The sequence below is a fragment of the Centroberyx affinis genome, unplaced genomic scaffold (genome assembly GCF_046629955.1).
Source record: "Centroberyx affinis isolate AG114_WGS23_722 - 3 ecotype Tasmania unplaced genomic scaffold, CSIRO-AGI_Caff_v1 ptg000550l_1, whole genome shotgun sequence".
In the NCBI taxonomy this organism is placed as follows: Eukaryota; Metazoa; Chordata; class Actinopteri; order Beryciformes; family Berycidae; genus Centroberyx; species Centroberyx affinis.
The window spans coordinates 172439-189295 of NW_027279195.1; the positions used below are offsets into that span (position 1 = coordinate 172439).

At 44.2% G+C, this 16857-nt stretch overlaps 2 protein-coding genes across 2 annotated transcripts; both read left to right on the forward strand.

Moving 5' to 3' along the window:
- Positions 1-7227: 7227 nt before the first annotated feature.
- On the forward strand, positions 7228-8385 carry gja5a (gap junction protein, alpha 5a). The gene has a single exon (XM_071518083.1). The coding sequence runs from the start codon at positions 7228-7230 to the stop codon at positions 8383-8385; it is 1158 nt and encodes a 385-aa protein (XP_071374184.1).
- Positions 8386-11325: 2940 nt separating this feature from the next.
- On the forward strand, positions 11326-16652 carry acp6 (acid phosphatase 6, lysophosphatidic). The gene is made up of 11 exons (XM_071518099.1): positions 11326-11396; positions 12354-12585; positions 12718-12846; positions 13572-13702; positions 13872-13951; positions 14059-14146; positions 14335-14467; positions 14724-14824; positions 14980-15072; positions 15192-15357; positions 15516-16652. Exons 2-11 carry the CDS (start codon positions 12361-12363, stop codon positions 15648-15650), a joined length of 1281 nt encoding a protein of 426 aa, XP_071374200.1. The 5' UTR covers positions 11326-11396; positions 12354-12360; the 3' UTR covers positions 15651-16652.
- Positions 16653-16857: the final 205 nt, after the last annotated feature.

The following is a 16857-nucleotide window of genomic DNA, read 5'->3' on the forward strand; positions in this document are numbered from 1 at the left end:
TGTGTTAGTCTCTCTGTTGTCCCAGGCAGGTACAGCTTTCACCCTGGTCTCTCTCTCTCTTCCTATTCTCCTCATCTCCATCTACCTTTCTCTCTCACACACACACCTCTATTTGTCCCATAACTCTCTTAAGAGACAAATATATTCAAACTAAGGGCAGCGCTAGAGTGTATTAAAACTTCGAGCCATTAACAATGTGTAAATTTAAAGACTCTGAGGTCAAAATCGGTCTCTCTGTGGCTTTCCTGTCTCTTCGCTTTCACAAAAATTACTAGAAATATTTGAGGAAGTTGAGCTGCTGTTTCCCCAGTAAGAGAAATCAGTGTTCCACATTTCAGACAAAAGATTTCTCTACTGATTTTTTTGATAGAGAAGATTAGATGTCAGAAGTTTTGGCTCCGACAAAAGGGGGATATTCATACAGCTGCCCTTTAAACCTGGATCTGCAAAATAAGTAAAAATACAATAAACACTATAAAACGGATATAAAGCCAGGCTTGACATGTGATTCCAGGCATGGCATTCCTAAAAAAAAAGAAGGGGTCATCACCCCTAAACAAGAGACTGGATTGTCCAAAAGAAATCTGTTAGACCCACTGATAACAGTTATTCAGCGTGAATCAATGTGAATCTATTTCTGTTTGCCTGAAGCCACACTAAATCTGAACAATCGCACATTTTCACATTAGTGTGAATCCTGACTTCCAGCATAGTCATGAAAATTATTTTTTAGTGCCATGAAACAGAAATTAAGATAAACAGCAATTAGGAGATTCGTGTAAACACATATCACGCAAACACATAGACACGCTCACTAATCCGATGATGATCCGATGTTTTCATCATGCAATGAAGGCAAAAAAAACAAAAAAAAACAGGCCAAACTAATAGCCAACCATACAATCTTTTATTTACCCCTGCAAATAGCATCTACCCAGGAATTTCCACCAGGAATGTGTTCGACAGAATTTCCCTCCATGGCTAATACACCTGGCAGTTGTCTGGCTTGGGGCTTCCAGTATAATGCCATGCAGCTAAACAGTGGATCATAACAGGGCTGTGGGTCTGTGTACAGTAGTGGGCAGATGAAGAGCCAGACAGCCATGTAAGGTAACAGGCGGCAGATCAGCCCGCTGGCTTCTGCTGGCATGACTGATACATGGCAGCCTGGATCCACTGCTAGGCTATAAGCGGTGGTGGTCCGGGAGTCAGGCGACAGGTGACCCACTCAGTGAGTTCGGGAAGTATCCCCCCACCCCACCCCACCGATCCAACATCAGCTCCACTCGGTGGGCTGTGCTATCCCGAGCTCACCCCTGGCCCCCCACAGCTAAACTTAAGCCCATCCTTGATCTTAATCCCCGGCACTCATGGAAGAGAAACGCACGTCAACCCCTACAGTCTGACACACAAACAGTTGCCGCGGTGCACGTTTAAAAATACTGGTATCGGCTCTGCACGCGTGTTGAAGTTCAAGTTCTAGTTCAAAAGGCGTGCCTTATAGGCCCAAGTAGTCATATTTCATATTTCCTTTAATCTCTCCATTTCACCTAAGTGGCCTCTTGATACCTAAGTACTTTGGTAAAATGAGGGGCAGCTTGAATCACCCCTGGTATAAAAATAACACTGGGAATTTGAATAACTGCAGCTGGGGGATGGCATCCTGTACACAGCTCTGTTAATTTCAATTTATAAATCACAGCAGACTGACAAAAGTAGTGTATAAATGTATTAGAGCAGAGCAGCGGTCTGGTTGGTCTGACATTTTCCTAGTGCTCCAGTGTGGCTGAAACATTGCTGAGCTGTCACAACACAGTGCCTGCAAAGTGAACTGTTATTGGTATGGATATTTTTGTTATAGTGTTCCTGGCAGAGGTTTGCTGGATCGGGTCATTTAAGACGAGCTGTAACACACAGCGTTGGTCTATCTTTTTATTTCTCCAGTGCTGAAACCATCACTAGAAGCTCTTCAAAGGTTCAGGTCAAGGCTATAAAACAACATGTGTCCAACAAAATACACCATACTGTACAATAAGTGCATGCTCTTTTTCTTGTATTGGTGAAACATGGATGTAGAGTATGTTTCTTTTTTTACCTTGTCTTTTTAGGGCAGCCAAGCACTGAGGTGTTCATAATTTTAAATGGAAAATTAGGCAGAGGTGACACATTCACTTTGGTCACGTTTTTTTTTTTTTTTTTTTTTTTTGGGGGGGGGGGGGGTATTTTTGTTGGGAATGGCAATTCAATTTTTTTTTTTAAATGTATCTGTTAGAACATACATTTCTAGATCTTATATTATTATTGTTATCATGCCTTAATAAGTAAGCTGTCTCAAATCACACCTAATATATATAATATAGTCCAAATACAGGATAATTTACCAATTTGGAACCATTCAGAGGGCCATGGAATTATAAAGGGACAAATCTGGGTGGCCTGCACTAGAATCCTTTGAGGCCACCAGGCCAAATTTGGCTCTCTACAATATTTTTAGAATCTAACACTGGGCCTCCAATGTGGGCCAGTGAGGCCAAACTTGGCCCCGTAGAATTTGTCAAATAGACATTCTTCTAATAGATGAATGAGATTTTTTTTCCTGTGCATTATTGAAATTGAAGACCATCTTTGAGTTGTTCAGGTTAGGTGGTTTTGAGGCAATATACTGAAATCCTATAATGTGTGATTGCTGAAATATTTGCCTCACAGCCAGACATTGTTCAAACTAACTCAACAGACACTGATACACACATAATGGCACTATTGTACTTAATGCACAGCAGCATGTAAATACTTTTTCTTCTATGGATGCTAGTCTAAACATGCCCCATTAAAGGGAACCTGGCAATGTAAATGTATATCCGCCACAAGTGCCTATGTGTTTATGATGAGCCATAGACCAGGCAGTACATTGTGGTCCTCTATGAGGACTGGGAGTGTACAGTATGTCAAACACAGCTTAGTGCTGAGGGGTGCAGATCAGGGAGAGAATATGGATGTTTAAATCAACCCTGCCCCCTGTTGTTCCTGTCCAGTGGATACACTGGGGGCCAAGAGGGGCCAACTGGCAGGGGAAGATAATGGTGTGAATGGAGAGAGAGTTGGGGAAGGGTTCAGCCTCAAAACTGGAATGGAACCACAATCAACTTTTTGCCTGTTCTCAGCATTTTACTGTCTTTACTGTCTGACTCCATTTTAGGAGTTAAAACCTACAGCCTAGAGGAACAGTATCTAGCTCTAAAATCACACGTAATGCTTCCATAATCTGAAACCATCACACTAAGCCCCACCCTAAAGCAATAAAAAAAAAAAGCGCTTGATGGTGCTGTAAAACATCGGACCATGTGTTCCATGGGCTCGGTGCAACAGTCCCATGAACGGAGAGGTGCTGGTTCTTGATCCGGAGTCACGGCCCTGTAAGGCAGCGCTGAGGGAGGCCGGGCAGAGAGAGCATGGCGTCAGATAGGATTTATTATTGTTGTGTTGCCGGGTAGAGAGGGAACACACAGCGCTCATTCCTGTGGCTTTGTCAGCCGGCTCTGCTCTGCGGCGAGCCGCTGCAGCAGGACGCCAGTCGTCACCCTACGATGAAGCAGTTTTCTAGCCGCTCTGCCTGTCTTCCCCTCGCTATACTGCACCTCGCTCTGTGGCCTGGCTGCTATCCAGAACAGGCCAGCTCAGTGTCTATGCTCGCACATCCGACTGGAAGTTCATATACGCTCGTAGTAATACCCATTAGTTCTTACATTTCCCCTTCTTAAGGTGTTCACACTAACAGAGTTCAGCTTGAATTTCACACTGAAGCGGTGCAATGACCTCAGTTCATACAGAATGTACTCTCTCTCTCTCTTGGTTTATTATGATAACTCTCCAACACTTCTCCCATCCTAGACTTTGTTGTGACAGAACGCTCTTTACTGACCAACACTCTTCCTCTATGCGGCACACACAAGCAGGTGCACACACACACGCACAGAGTGAGAGAGAGAGAGAGAGAGAGAGAGAGAGAGATGATCCCCTGTGCTTTGATCGTCAAAGAGAAATAACTCAGCGGTATGCAATGTCCTATTTGCGCAGTCCGCTGTTCTGAATACCTCATAACCAGATTGTCCATTGCTCTGACACAGATATTATAAACAAATATGACAGCTATGATGGTGTACAGGCAAACCAAAGAGCTCAGCAAAGGGTACAAAGTATCACAGTAAATCCCTGGTTATTGCCCAGCCTCCAGAGAGCCAGCAGGAGCACAGGTATGATAGACACAAGGTGCTGTTACAACAGAGCAATTCACTGGAATATCTCCGCTGTGGCCCCTCTCTCTCTCTCTCTCTCTCCCTCTCTCTCTCTCTCACTCTCTCTCTCTCACTTTCTCTCTCATTTTCTCTCTCACTTTTTAATACCTTGTCCCTGATGTCCTTCGGAAATCATATTGTTTGAGATTGCTTCCTCTGAGAACAGGAAGAGGAAGCTTTCCCCCGACCAATCCACATTCTGCTTTGTCTACCTTTCTCAGACTAGGAAAGATTCCGTTCCCACCGCTGTGTATGTATGTGGGCATGCATGTGTGTGTGTGTGTGTGTGTGTGTGTGTGCGTGCACACGTGTGTGTGTGTGTGTGTGTGTGTGTGTGTGTGTGTACTGTATGTGTGTTGACAGAGTAATTCCTACAGGTCAGTGAACTCTCACCTCTCTTGACCATACGTTCCTGTGGCAACTCTGGGAATGGAGGATAGTCAAAATAAGGCCTAGTGATATTTAAAAAATATATATATACTGACGCATAGATTCATTAACCACACAAATAGTTTTGTAAAAGTACTACTTTTACAAAATGGGTGACAGCACAACATTAAAACAAAATGTGGTACTTTTCAAGGAATAGTTGGTAACTTAAGTCATTGTTTCACCTTTTTTTTTGGAGAGACACTACTATCTTTCTACATTTTGGAGATCATGAATGATGAACTGATGAATAATGACTTTTTTTTTTCTTTCAAAATTGTAGAAGCAGACTTTTAATGCTAGCCACGATACTGCCAGACACAAAATAATCATGAACTACCGTAAAGGCCAACTTCACATTAGTGCAACGAGAGATGCATTGTTGCCTGGGTCTGAACAGGTGAGGAAAGCCTGTTGTCAGTATTAGCTGATAAGAACACGGCCGTTTTAATGTGAACCTCCTGCTATTGTGACGGCTGAACTCTCGCTCCTTTCCTCTGCCCCGGCCCTCAGCCTTCATGTGGTTTACTGCCAGTAAAGATCATAGCTCTGTCTGAGGAAGGCTGTGAGCCCGTTCCATGAGTCGGTGACTTCCATTCCCTGAATGGTCTAATTGCAAACAGTCGGACAGTTAGAGGGTATTAGCTGGATACAGGAAAAATGAGTGTCATTCCCCAAACTTTCCTATGCTATGCATCAGCCTAAGGCGCGGATAGAGGTTGTACATTTCCTCTCCCATGTTCTCATGGTGGTGTGTTTTTTTCCCCCTGATCTACACAGTGTAAGGGTAAAGAACACAATGCCTCAGGTCTATCTGACTTTCCATCCTATTGCCATAAATATACCACAACGAGAGAGAGAGAGGAAGAGAGGGGAGGGTGGGAGAGGGAGAGAGATAGAGAGATAGAGAGAGAGAGAGAGAGAGAGAGAGAGAGAGAGAGAGAAAGAGAGATGGTCATGGTCATTTCACAGTGAGGGTGAGGAGAGACAGATAAGACAGCACCAGTGTCATTGTCAGCCAGGCATTTCAAAGCCCTGTACAGCAGACAATAAACAAGTAACTTATCTCTATGGGGAAATGGAACCAACCGCTCTTGGATTACACTCTGAGAGAGATGAGGGGTGGTAAGAGAAGATATTATCTGATTGTTTGGCTTTTTTTTCCACTATCTGTGATTATGGTGATTCTGTATCCATTTTCTACCTGGCACAGCGTTAAATCAAATGAACTGGCAGCTTGTTTAACTTGAGATTCTAATTTTAAGACACAGCTTTGAGGAATGTATATGTTTTCTTATAACCCTGCCAAGTAGGGCAGTAACTTCAGACGTGTGACGTGTTGGAAAAACCTGTCAAGCCGTTACTTCCCTGCCCTCTTTCATTCTGTTGTAACTCATCTGTCTTTGGGCCGCTAATTGCGTGGTAAAAGTTGGAAGTGGCCGTACGTGTATAGATGGCGGAGGTCTGTGTCTCAAGCGCCCCTCGTTGGAGTTTGATGGGTTTGCTTAACCCCTCGATGATGAGGGTCATTTATGGCGGCCCATAAAGCCGTCTGGTGAACTGCCTTATAGGGTCATTCTTCACTGACACACGGCAGCCCGTCACTGCCATGTTTGGGTCTCACCCAAACTCTCACTCATACTGGAGTCAAGGGGTGGAAGCGCACACACACACACACAAACACACACACACACACACACACACACAAAGAGGATAGATGCAGAAATCAGACTGACACTCTCAAATAGATCCAAATCACAGCGTGTAGGAGGGCTCCATCTTCACAGAGCAGGAATGTGCGCACATCAAAGCTGCTGCTCAGTTAACAGGAGCTGTCACTGTGAGTGAAGACTGCTGGTGCGTGCCGCAGGCCAGATGGAGGCTGCGCGGCCCAGGCCAGGTCACCGCATCGCATTAGAAGGACATTGTCTCCTAGCCTTGACTTGCCCCGTGGCCCGCTACCCTGTCTGTCATACACAATTTGGAATGGAGAGAATGTGGAGAATATAAACACATAGCAATATATCATTTTTCTTAAAACAACCTCGTTATTTACTTTTACATGACTCCACATGACTCCACATGACTCCCTCGCTCTCTCCCTCTGTCTCTCTCTTGTGGGAAAATGGTTGTTCTCATGCCATGGTGTCCAGTCCTCAAGCAATTCACAGGCAAAGAAGCTATTTATACGCATATGATGCCACACATACACACACACACACACACACACACACACACACACATACACACACACACAGGTCACTTAATCACCAGGACAATGGAGGAGCTACAGCTCTCTATTATAACTCATGATCTCTCTTTTCCCCCTTTTACCTTCTGCTTCTCTTCCTCTCTTTCCATCCTCCACCTATCAATCTCAATCTGATTTCACCTATCCTCTGCCACACCCTCTCTCCCCCTTTCTCTTTGCTCTTTCTCCCTCTCTCCTGTCATCCTCCCTCTCCGGGCCTTGTGTCTCAGGTGTGTGTTCGGTCTGTGAGCAGTGATGGGGGACTGGAGTCTCCTGGGGAATTTCCTAGAGGAGGTCCAGGAACACTCCACCTCAGTGGGGAAGGTCTGGCTCACCGTCCTCTTCATCTTCCGCATCCTGGTGCTGGGCACGGCGGCCGAGTCGTCCTGGGGTGACGAGCAGAGCGACTTCCTGTGCGACACGCAGCAGCCCGGTTGCACCAATGTGTGTTACGACCGCGCCTTCCCCATCGCCCACATCCGCTACTGGGTCCTGCAGATCGTCTTCGTCTCCACGCCCTCCCTCATCTACATGGGCCACGCCATGCACACGGTGCGCAGGGACGAGAAGCGCAGGAGGCGGGAGCAGGAGGAGAGGGAGGAGAGAGGGGAGGGCGGGGGAGACCTGGAGGGGGAGAAGGAGTACCTCCAGCAGAAGGAGAGCGGGAGGGAGCTGGCGTCCGACGCGACGGGCCGTATCCGCCTGAAGGGCGCCCTGCTGCAGACGTACGTCCTGAGCATCGTGATCCGCACGGTGATGGAGGTGACGTTCATCGTGGTGCAGTACATGATCTACGGGGTGTTCCTCAGGGCGCTGTACCTCTGCAAGGCCTGGCCCTGCCCCAACCCCGTCAACTGCTACATGTCCCGGCCCACAGAGAAGAACGTCTTCATCGTCTTCATGCTGGTGGTGGCCGGCGTGTCTCTGCTGCTGTCCGTGGTGGAACTCTACCACCTGGGCTGGAGGAGGGTCAGGAAGTGCGTACGCAAAAAGGCCATCCAGAAGAACAGCCAGAGAGCCGTGGCGGTGTCGGTGTCCGCGGCCCTGGAGCCCAACAGCCCGCCGCGGCCCTCCGCCTCCTGCACTCCCCCTCCTGACTTCAGCCAGTGCCTGGCAGCTCCGGGCTCCATGAACCCCATGACCTCCATGACCTCCTTGGCCTCTCATCCCTTCAACAACAGGATGGCGCTGCAGCAGAATTCGGTCAACTTGGCCACCGAGCGGCACCACAGCCGCGACAACCTGGAGGACGAGGACTTCCTGAGGATGAGCTACAACCAGGCAGCGGGGGAGCTGCCCAACGGCTGCTCCCCGTCGCCTCTGCTGCACTCCAGCTACCTGAAGGACAAGCGGCGCCTGAGCAAGACCAGCGGAAGCAGCAGCCGGGTTCGCACAGATGACCTGGCAGTATAGATTCACAACCAGAGAGAGTGGCTGAGACGGGGGAGAGGGGAGGGAGAGCTGGACCTTCAGACCCAAAGAGAAAGGGGGGAAAGATCAGTTTAGACAAAGTGATGATTCTGAATGAAGCGATCAGTCAGTCAGTGAGCACAAACTAGCTATGCAAACCCTAGTGCTGATTCCTGAACCAGAGACAACTGACTGTTGAGGACAGACTGAAGGAGTCTGTGAATGGACCCTATAAACTTGACATGTGTGTCTCTGTGACCACATACTGTTTGTGAACAAAGCTGTCCCCAAGCTTGAAAAACAGACATCTGAACTGCAAAAGAAAAATAATTTTGAAATCAGAACAGGGTAAAAACTGTGATATCTGACAATTGCACAATGTATGTTTTTGATAAAGTAGTCCAGTTATATCAACAGTAAAAGCCAAAGACTGAGAGAGGGAGAGAGAGTGAGAGGGAGAGAGAGAGAGAGAGAGAGCGAGAGAGAGAGAGAGAGAGAGAGAGAGACTATGGAGAATGACCACCTGATCCCCAGTATGAGATGACTGAGGCTGTTTTCAACTGCAACGCAGTTTGTAAAGTGAAATTATGACACACATCTCAACAATGCAATAAATCATAGATTAGATTCTGGCTTTAAATAGCACAACCAATTGGGTTTTTTTCTCCCAGGGCAAAAAATAAATGACAAAAAAAACAGGGAAGTGACATGCAGTAAACTGTGAAGCTTGCCGTTCCATAAATTGGATGTTTGTGCAGAGCGTGTGCAATGAACTACATCAAGGTAAAGTGCCTTAAAGAATGGTGTGATAAAATCTATTTTTCAATTTCCATATAACATTTTTCTTTTCAAAAGCCATGGCAAAGACTGTAAATTTAAAGTTAGCACAAATCTGTTGACTTACTAACTTCATTGCACTATACCTGTCTGATTGAAGAACACTTAAAACACAAGTGTAGATTACAGCTAAGTAAATGTAACTCAGTAAGCTTATTGGTAAAAGAAGGCAAAAATGTCCCTCCTTGATCTGGGGAATCTTGAGTTGACATCCTTAAAGTGAAATAATTCACAAACTAATAAGTGTGAATAAAATGGTTTTCATTAATCATATGTTTTGCAGGAGCCTTCATGTGCAGAAATGATGACAGAATGTATTTTGAGAGCATTTTCCCTGTGAAGGGATTCAAAGAAAAAGATGATGGTCCTACAAGGATGCTGTTATAACGAGTTTCGGCCACTAGGTGGCGACATTGCACTTGCTTTTCAGTTTCTCTCCTCGAGCCATTGTGTAACTAGTGAATTTGTCCCTATGCAATGTAAAAAGGTAAATGTTTCAACTGATGTTTTTTGAATGCATTTTTATTTCATTTCAGTCTTCTTGTCGTAAATGTATGTACTATAACTGTAGAGGTTTGATTTATAACCTCCGTTTGTGAAAGACCATCTTTTGCAACCAGGGGTTGTTATCCTATATATATGCAATACAGCAAACATCCATTTTAAAAATAGAAATCCTTTCTAAGCCTACATCCACTGCAGTTTTGGTTCTTTGACACAGACTCTATGTCATAATACCATCACTAACTCATCACAAATCAATAAATTATCTATTACACAATCTGCTGTGGTTTTACATTATATTATTTAAAGGAACGTCTCTATCTTTTTGTTTTCCACTTATACAGATGCATGTGTGTATGTTATTATACAGTATAGGCTATTACAAGCCAATATAGACATACTGGATACCTAGCACTGAATTGTGGAAAATCTGAGATTTTACATTTAGATGCTTTATTAAACCCAAATGGAAAAGATGGATATCGAAAATAGGGAGAATCGGGGAGAAGAGATAGCATTAGCAGCTACGCATTGATAAAAAAAAAAAGACTTATCAAACAAGCATGAAACATAAAATCATGAAACAAGCCTCAGTCACAAGTCACCACCCATCAAGATAATTTGGTGACCCAGAGGAAAAAGGAACATGGATGAAGGATTTCCTGCATTTCTTGCAACAGGCCTACAGCTTTGATTTGAGTGATAGCCTTACAATGATATTCATCTGACACTGAATCAGTATCTTGTTATGCTCATCACCATTGCTATCTCACAGACTGTTGTCACCAGAAAGGCCCTGCAGCAGACAGACTGGCGAAGATGTTTTTGCACAAACAAAGACTGTGGCTTATCATCTTTGCCAGGAAGCTGGGTGCTAGCATCCAGCTTTATCTGCCACAAGCTGAAACGGAGTGGGAAGCTACAATATATGCAAATATTTTCCATGTTTGTTAATCACCTGTGCACTCTGATTCACTTATGCAAACTACCCTCATTTGATAATCAGTGTAGGTTTTTGCTGCATAAGGCACATACTTTTTGTCTGTAGAGCACAGCAGTAGCCAAGAGGATGACTGTGTGAATGATTGCTCTCCAATAAACTTTTCCTTTCTCTGTAAATCAATCATGGGTTGATCAATCACTGATTTTCAAGAAATATTGAGGCAAGGATTTCAGTTGTCCAAGGCTCCAAGTTTGAACAATAATGCCCAAGTGTGTAAAAGATTTGTTTAAATGGATGGGGATCAGGTTTAGTACAGAAATACTGGACTGAAATAATTTGCATTCAAGATGGTTGGTGAGTAGTACACTATTATAATAATTTATGACAAGTATTAGGCCTATTTGAGTTGTGGCATTACCAGACGGTGAGGTGTAGGTACACCTATGTCCTGTGGAGGGCAGCAACAGTCTGAGATGCATTTAGTCTTCCGCACATTTTATAGAAAAAGAAGAAGCAAGGCAGGAATATGAAGTCGTTTTGGGAAATGTAGTTTTATTTTCGTCGTTATCAGCTTTGCTCTCTTTACCAAAGCTGTATCATGCACTACAGTTCCCGGCATGCCCTTCGGCCTAAACCGGCGTCAAGAGTTGCCGAATGACAAGTGATTTCATCAATAATTCAATTTTTATAACGCAAGCGGCATCAATTCATTTCATCTCCTGTTGAGAAAGTAAGTACATTTGCGGCAGAATAATAATCTGTTATCACGACACAGGTAGCTAGGCTGGCTGCTGACAGCGAGACCGATTTATGAGTAATGAACGTTTTACATTATGCCATGATCTTGAAGTGAAAATAGCCTGGCAAGAGTTAGCTGCATGCTCGTTAGTGTTAGCTTACTTGTTAACGAGTTACCTGAGATTAGTATGACAGTAACTGTCCAAGCAAATACTTGTTGGCTAACCGATGTTACCCCTTACTTGAATTATGCTTTACTTCGTTAGCAATTTTATCGAATATGTGAACTTCATAACTCTGAAATGATGTAACGTTAACTTAGTTATCTTGTTTACCTTGCGGAGAAAGATAAGCGGTTAGTTAGCCTGAACTGTTCCTGACCTGAACAACTCGTACTAGCACTGGAATGCTGCCATGATTCACACATACTGTACATTAATGCTGCCATGATTCACACATACTGTACATTAATGCTGCCATGATTCACACATACTGTACATTAATGCTGCCATGATTCACACATACTGTACATTAATGCTGCCATGATTCACACATACTGTACATGTCATTTGTTGTTGTTTGCCTCTCTCCAAATACTGTCACCCACCTTTTGGGCTGCAGGGCACCTCTGCGGGTGTTAACTGTGTCCCAATAATAATGATGTTAACGATAGGACTTACTAGGATTTTACCACTTAGCACAACTGACAACTTAATACAACACACATACTACATAGTAGGGCAGGTACTGGTGCTGCTGGGCTCTAATACTGGAGGCTAAGTGTGTTGCTTAAGGGCACACAGAAAATGTATTATTAGCCTATTTCTACTATTCTTATTATGATTATGATTGTCCTTCTTCTTCTTCCCATTATTATTATTACTTTTATGTAGAATTCACACTGACTCTCTGTAAATATCACTCACGGAACAATCTGTGTTGTTTACAGGGCAGCTATGAGGACTCTTTGGACCAAGGCAGGTGTTTTAGGTTCTGTATCGGTGTCCATGGCTTTTGGTTCAATGCTGTGGTCTCAGAAGAAGACCGAACCAGATCAGCTGTCTTCCAGTTGCACCACTGGCGATACAAATCCCAGCTCTCCCTATGAGCTCAAACTGGTGCAAGTCCTGTTCCGACACGGGGCTCGAACACCGCTGAAGTCTATTCCTGACGTGATGGAGGTGACACTCCTATGCTGCTTTCCATCAACCCATTTCATGCGTATATCTTTAAAAAAAAAGTTACGACGTCACCAAATGTCTGTCAATAAAAAATATGCAATTCTTTCTCTGGTCACGTTTCTGTCATTAAAGGTCCAGTGGGTGCCAAACCTCTTGGAGCCTCCAGCACACACCCAGATCAACTATGTGGTGACGGATCTGCAAGGAGGCCCCAGGCCAGCAGCACCTGTAGAAGACAGCTACCGGAGCAACATATTGACCGTGAGTAGGTGTGTGGTGTGGTGTTGTATGCAACCAGGCAAAAAAGAGCTTTCAGAAGAGGGAGAAAGTCAGATATCACAGGAAAGCTACTAGAATTGGTTCAAGGTAGGAAATTAAGAGCAGCCAAGTTTCCTATATGGAAAACCTGGAAATGTCATGGGAAAATTGTGTTTTTCGGCCTGGAAAAGTTAAGGAGAATGATATCCAAAGAAGTATGGAAATTTGTACATATGTTTTTAACCAGTCAAGTATTTAATGTCAAGCTCAACCAATATGTTTGATGGAATAATAGACCAAATGACAAATTTCCTGATTGTATCTGTGTAAAGTCAAGACTGGGAAGTTGAAATCAGCTATTTAATAACAGAATGCATCATTTGAACGTGTATGCTGACAAATATTGATAATGGAAATGATGCTATGTGCAGGAAGATAATAGCTGAACACATCTGAAGTAAAGAGTTAAGTAAAAGCTTGGGAGCTAAAGTTAGCGAATTTGCCAGGCATTGTGGCCAGTGGGTGAAAATTATCGTTTCCTGTGCTGAGCTAGCTGCTTGGATAAAGAGGTTTACTGTACTGGGTTTAGCTTAGAAAGCTAAATCCCACAATATGGACTCCGGCCATTCTTGTGCCACATTCACTTTGGCTTCCTTCATGCGATCAGTGACTGCAGGTGTGTGGCTGTTGGGTGACAGTTGTGATTATATCATGATCGTGTTTGGCAGGGCGGCACGTTCCCCGGTCAGCTGACCACAGTGGGCATGCAGCAGCTGTATGAGCTGGGAGGGAGGCTGAGGAGGAGATACATAGAGGAAAACCCCTTCCTGAGCCCCACCTTCAGCCCAGCTGAAGTCTAGTAAGTGTGCCCCACATCATGACGTGCAGCAGGACCACAAATACTTTTACCACACTGTACAGCTTTGATGCATTGGGTTTGTGAGTGCAGTACAAAGGATATCAGCCTAAACACTTTACTATTTCAAGTTGGCTGCCTTCCACGACCTATTTTTTTTTTTTTCTCCCAGTGTGCGCTCCACTAACATTGTGAGGACCATTGAATCTGCCAAATGCCTAGTAGCAGGTCTGTTCCAGCAAAAACAGAAAGGTAAGGTAGGAGTCCATATGTGCATGATGTTATTTATTTAATTGTGGATCTCATGCCTGCTGCTGTCTGTATTTGTAATGTTCTTTCTGTTCTACTTCCACTTACAGAAATTGTTCCCATATTAACAACGGAGGCAGAATCTGAAATCCTGTATCCTAACTACCATGGATGCAAGCTACTCAAAATCCTTAGCAGGTAAATAGAATATATTTTCCTACCAGGCACAGAGTCACACCAAGCCCAGAACATCCCATGCACTGGCTACCCCAAATTGGAAGCTCGAAAAATGTGTTGAGCAGAATTATAAGGAGAGTTGAGCTGCCTCTGACAGGTTGTCATTGTGTATCTAATGTTTGGTGGCTGGCACTGTGTGTTCTGTGCAGCCACCGCTGGGCAGAGTCGTCCACTCTGCCAGATGTCGCAGCAGACCTGCAGAACATCCAGAACGCACTCGGCATCGCCGCTCACCAGCACGTCGACTTCATCCTCATTAGGGACGACATGGTTGCTAGAGAGGTGACACTGCAACATCATGATACATACGACTTTTATTAGGCCTTACCATAACCCATCGTGATTCGTATGATTTTTATTAAGCATTATCATAACCCAAGTAATGTGTGGCTGCAGCATAGCAAGCTGTTGGTTACATAAGATTCACCTCTTTGACTCTGATGTTAAAAAAAAATCCAGAGGATTTGCCAAGTCAAGGCCTGTGTTCAGTAATTGTATATCTGACATGACTGTGTGTCATGTTGCTGCATATTAACAGACACATGGCCTGGCCTGCCCTGCAGTGCTGGACACCTGGAGGAATACAGTGGAACAGAGAGCTGTGGACATGATCTGCCATATCTACGAACCCAGCAAGAGGTTAGATAAAACAAAGGAAGAGGAGGAGGGGCTGTTGATTCCAATGTTAACAATAATTCACTGCTATAGGTGGCAGTAACAACAAATATTCACCTAGCTGTGTTGTATTCACTTCTCTAAGCCTGCTTTAATTCTCTTCTTGTCTGTTCTGTCAGGGAGAACCTGCAGCTGTGTGTGGGACCCCTGCTGCACACCTTGGTAGTCAACATTGAGGAGAAACTACAGGGCTCCTCATCAGAGCCAAACAGGTTAGACACCTGAGGATACACCCTTGTCCAAGAAAACACACACCCATTTCTTATGTAATCTTGATTGTGTGCAGGTTTTAAACGGTTTGAAAATGTTATTGAAATCCTCTCTCACCCAGGAAGCTGTTCTTGTACTCGGCACATGACACCACTTTGATGCCCTGTCTGATGGCTCTGGGGATTTTTGACATGAGATGGCCACCATACGCCGCAGATATCACTCTGGAGCTGCACCAACACCGGCAGACCAAAGAGCCCTTCGTTAAAGTGTCCTACATTGGCCAGGTAGGGGTGAGAATGCACTCCAAGCATGCTTTGTAGGAGGCCACGTCAACATTTTTGGTCACATCCACAAGGAAGTAACTGTGATTTATCTGAGGAAATTGTTGTATGAATTCCTTGTCTGCACGGCCTCTGTAAGTTGCCTGTCTCTGTCTCTGCAGGACCAAGTTATTCCAGGTTGTAGTGGAGTCTACTGCCCCCTGCAGGAGTTCAAGCAGGCCCTCTCGGCGTACTCCCTGACCTCTGAACTCTACCAGTCCCTTTGTAGCAGCACAGGGGGCACAACTGAACCCTGAGAACCTCCATGAGCCTTCACCCCTGAACACAGCAATACCCATGGCATGCACACACAGTCACCAGACATCATGTTTGTTTACGTCTTATGCTTTCACCCCAGCCAGCAAAGCACATCAGTAACCATGCTTCAGTGTCAGAACGCACAGCGGCCATCTTTCCTGGGCACACACTTTTGGAGATTCTGTATTATAGATGCTTTTAGTTTATTTTAGATTAAGTCCTCATCTTGATTCATCAAACCATCCCAAATATTTAGGTTGGCATTAAGCTGTTTCATCTAGGCATTTAGTGTGTCATTGGTTGACCAAATTAACAATTTCATGCTAATGGTATATAAACACGTTTATGTACAGCAATTGTTGTTACTTATACCTGATATACAGTGCTTAGTGCCTCTGTATGCACTGATTTTGTTTAACTTAATAATCAAGTTTACACCATTACTGCAAATTCAAGTATCCACTAAAATGTGGACATCTTAAACGTTCTTAATTTTCTTTTTCTAGTGGTCACCGACAGAAATGTAACCTGATGAACAATGTGGCGTTATCAATGCCTGTATCAAATTGCTGATGCATTTATTCTGCCAATTTGGTTGTGTTCACAACCAAATGTTTCATATCCAATCATTTGGATATGACAAATCACAATACTACGCACTTCATGTACATAGTGTTCATTAACTGAGGGTACTGAATGTGTAACAAAAGAAAATTGCACATGACCACGTGGGTGAATGTCTTTTCCAAACCATGTATAGAACCTGCTGAAAGGGAATTATCCTGCTACAGTATGTTTTGAGAGTGAAACAGTAGGTGCCTTCTTTTAGGGATTTGTTGATCAGAATATATGCATGAATTAAGGGCCCAATATACAGACCTGCGTGATACTGATATTGTTATACAATACCACACACTATACCTCATCATGGGGATTTTCCCTTGAATCATTTCATATATATTTAAGTTTGCTTTGGATCGGTGAGGAAAAATAAAAATTTGACCAGCGTTGTGTGTCTCTTTCTACCAAGTGAAACTGCACAAACGGGTTAGAAAAGCACATTGGATAGGTTTTCATGTTCAAGCACATCAACACGCTTGCAACTATTTTGGAAGTGTGGTGTCCTCTGAAAATAGCTCTCACTAAGTACCTCCTGATAAAATGTGAACTTGGCAATGCTACGCCTTGGTATGAGTTACTCTCAAA

Excerpts from the sequence above, each read along its gene's own strand:
- acp6 (XM_071518099.1), top strand. The coding sequence starts at position 12,361 with ATGAGGACTCTTTGGACCAAGGCAGGTGTTTTAGGTTCTGTATCGGTG. Across the intron at positions 12,586-12,717 it reads CTATTCCTGACGTGATGGAG|GTCCAGTGGGTGCCAAACCT; the intron begins GTGACACTCCTA and ends CTGTCATTAAAG. Across the intron at positions 14,825-14,979 it reads ATCTACGAACCCAGCAAGAG|GGAGAACCTGCAGCTGTGTG; the intron begins GTTAGATAAAAC and ends CTGTTCTGTCAG.
- gja5a (XM_071518083.1), top strand. The coding sequence starts at position 7,228 with ATGGGGGACTGGAGTCTCCTGGGGAATTTCCTAGAGGAGGTCCAGGAA.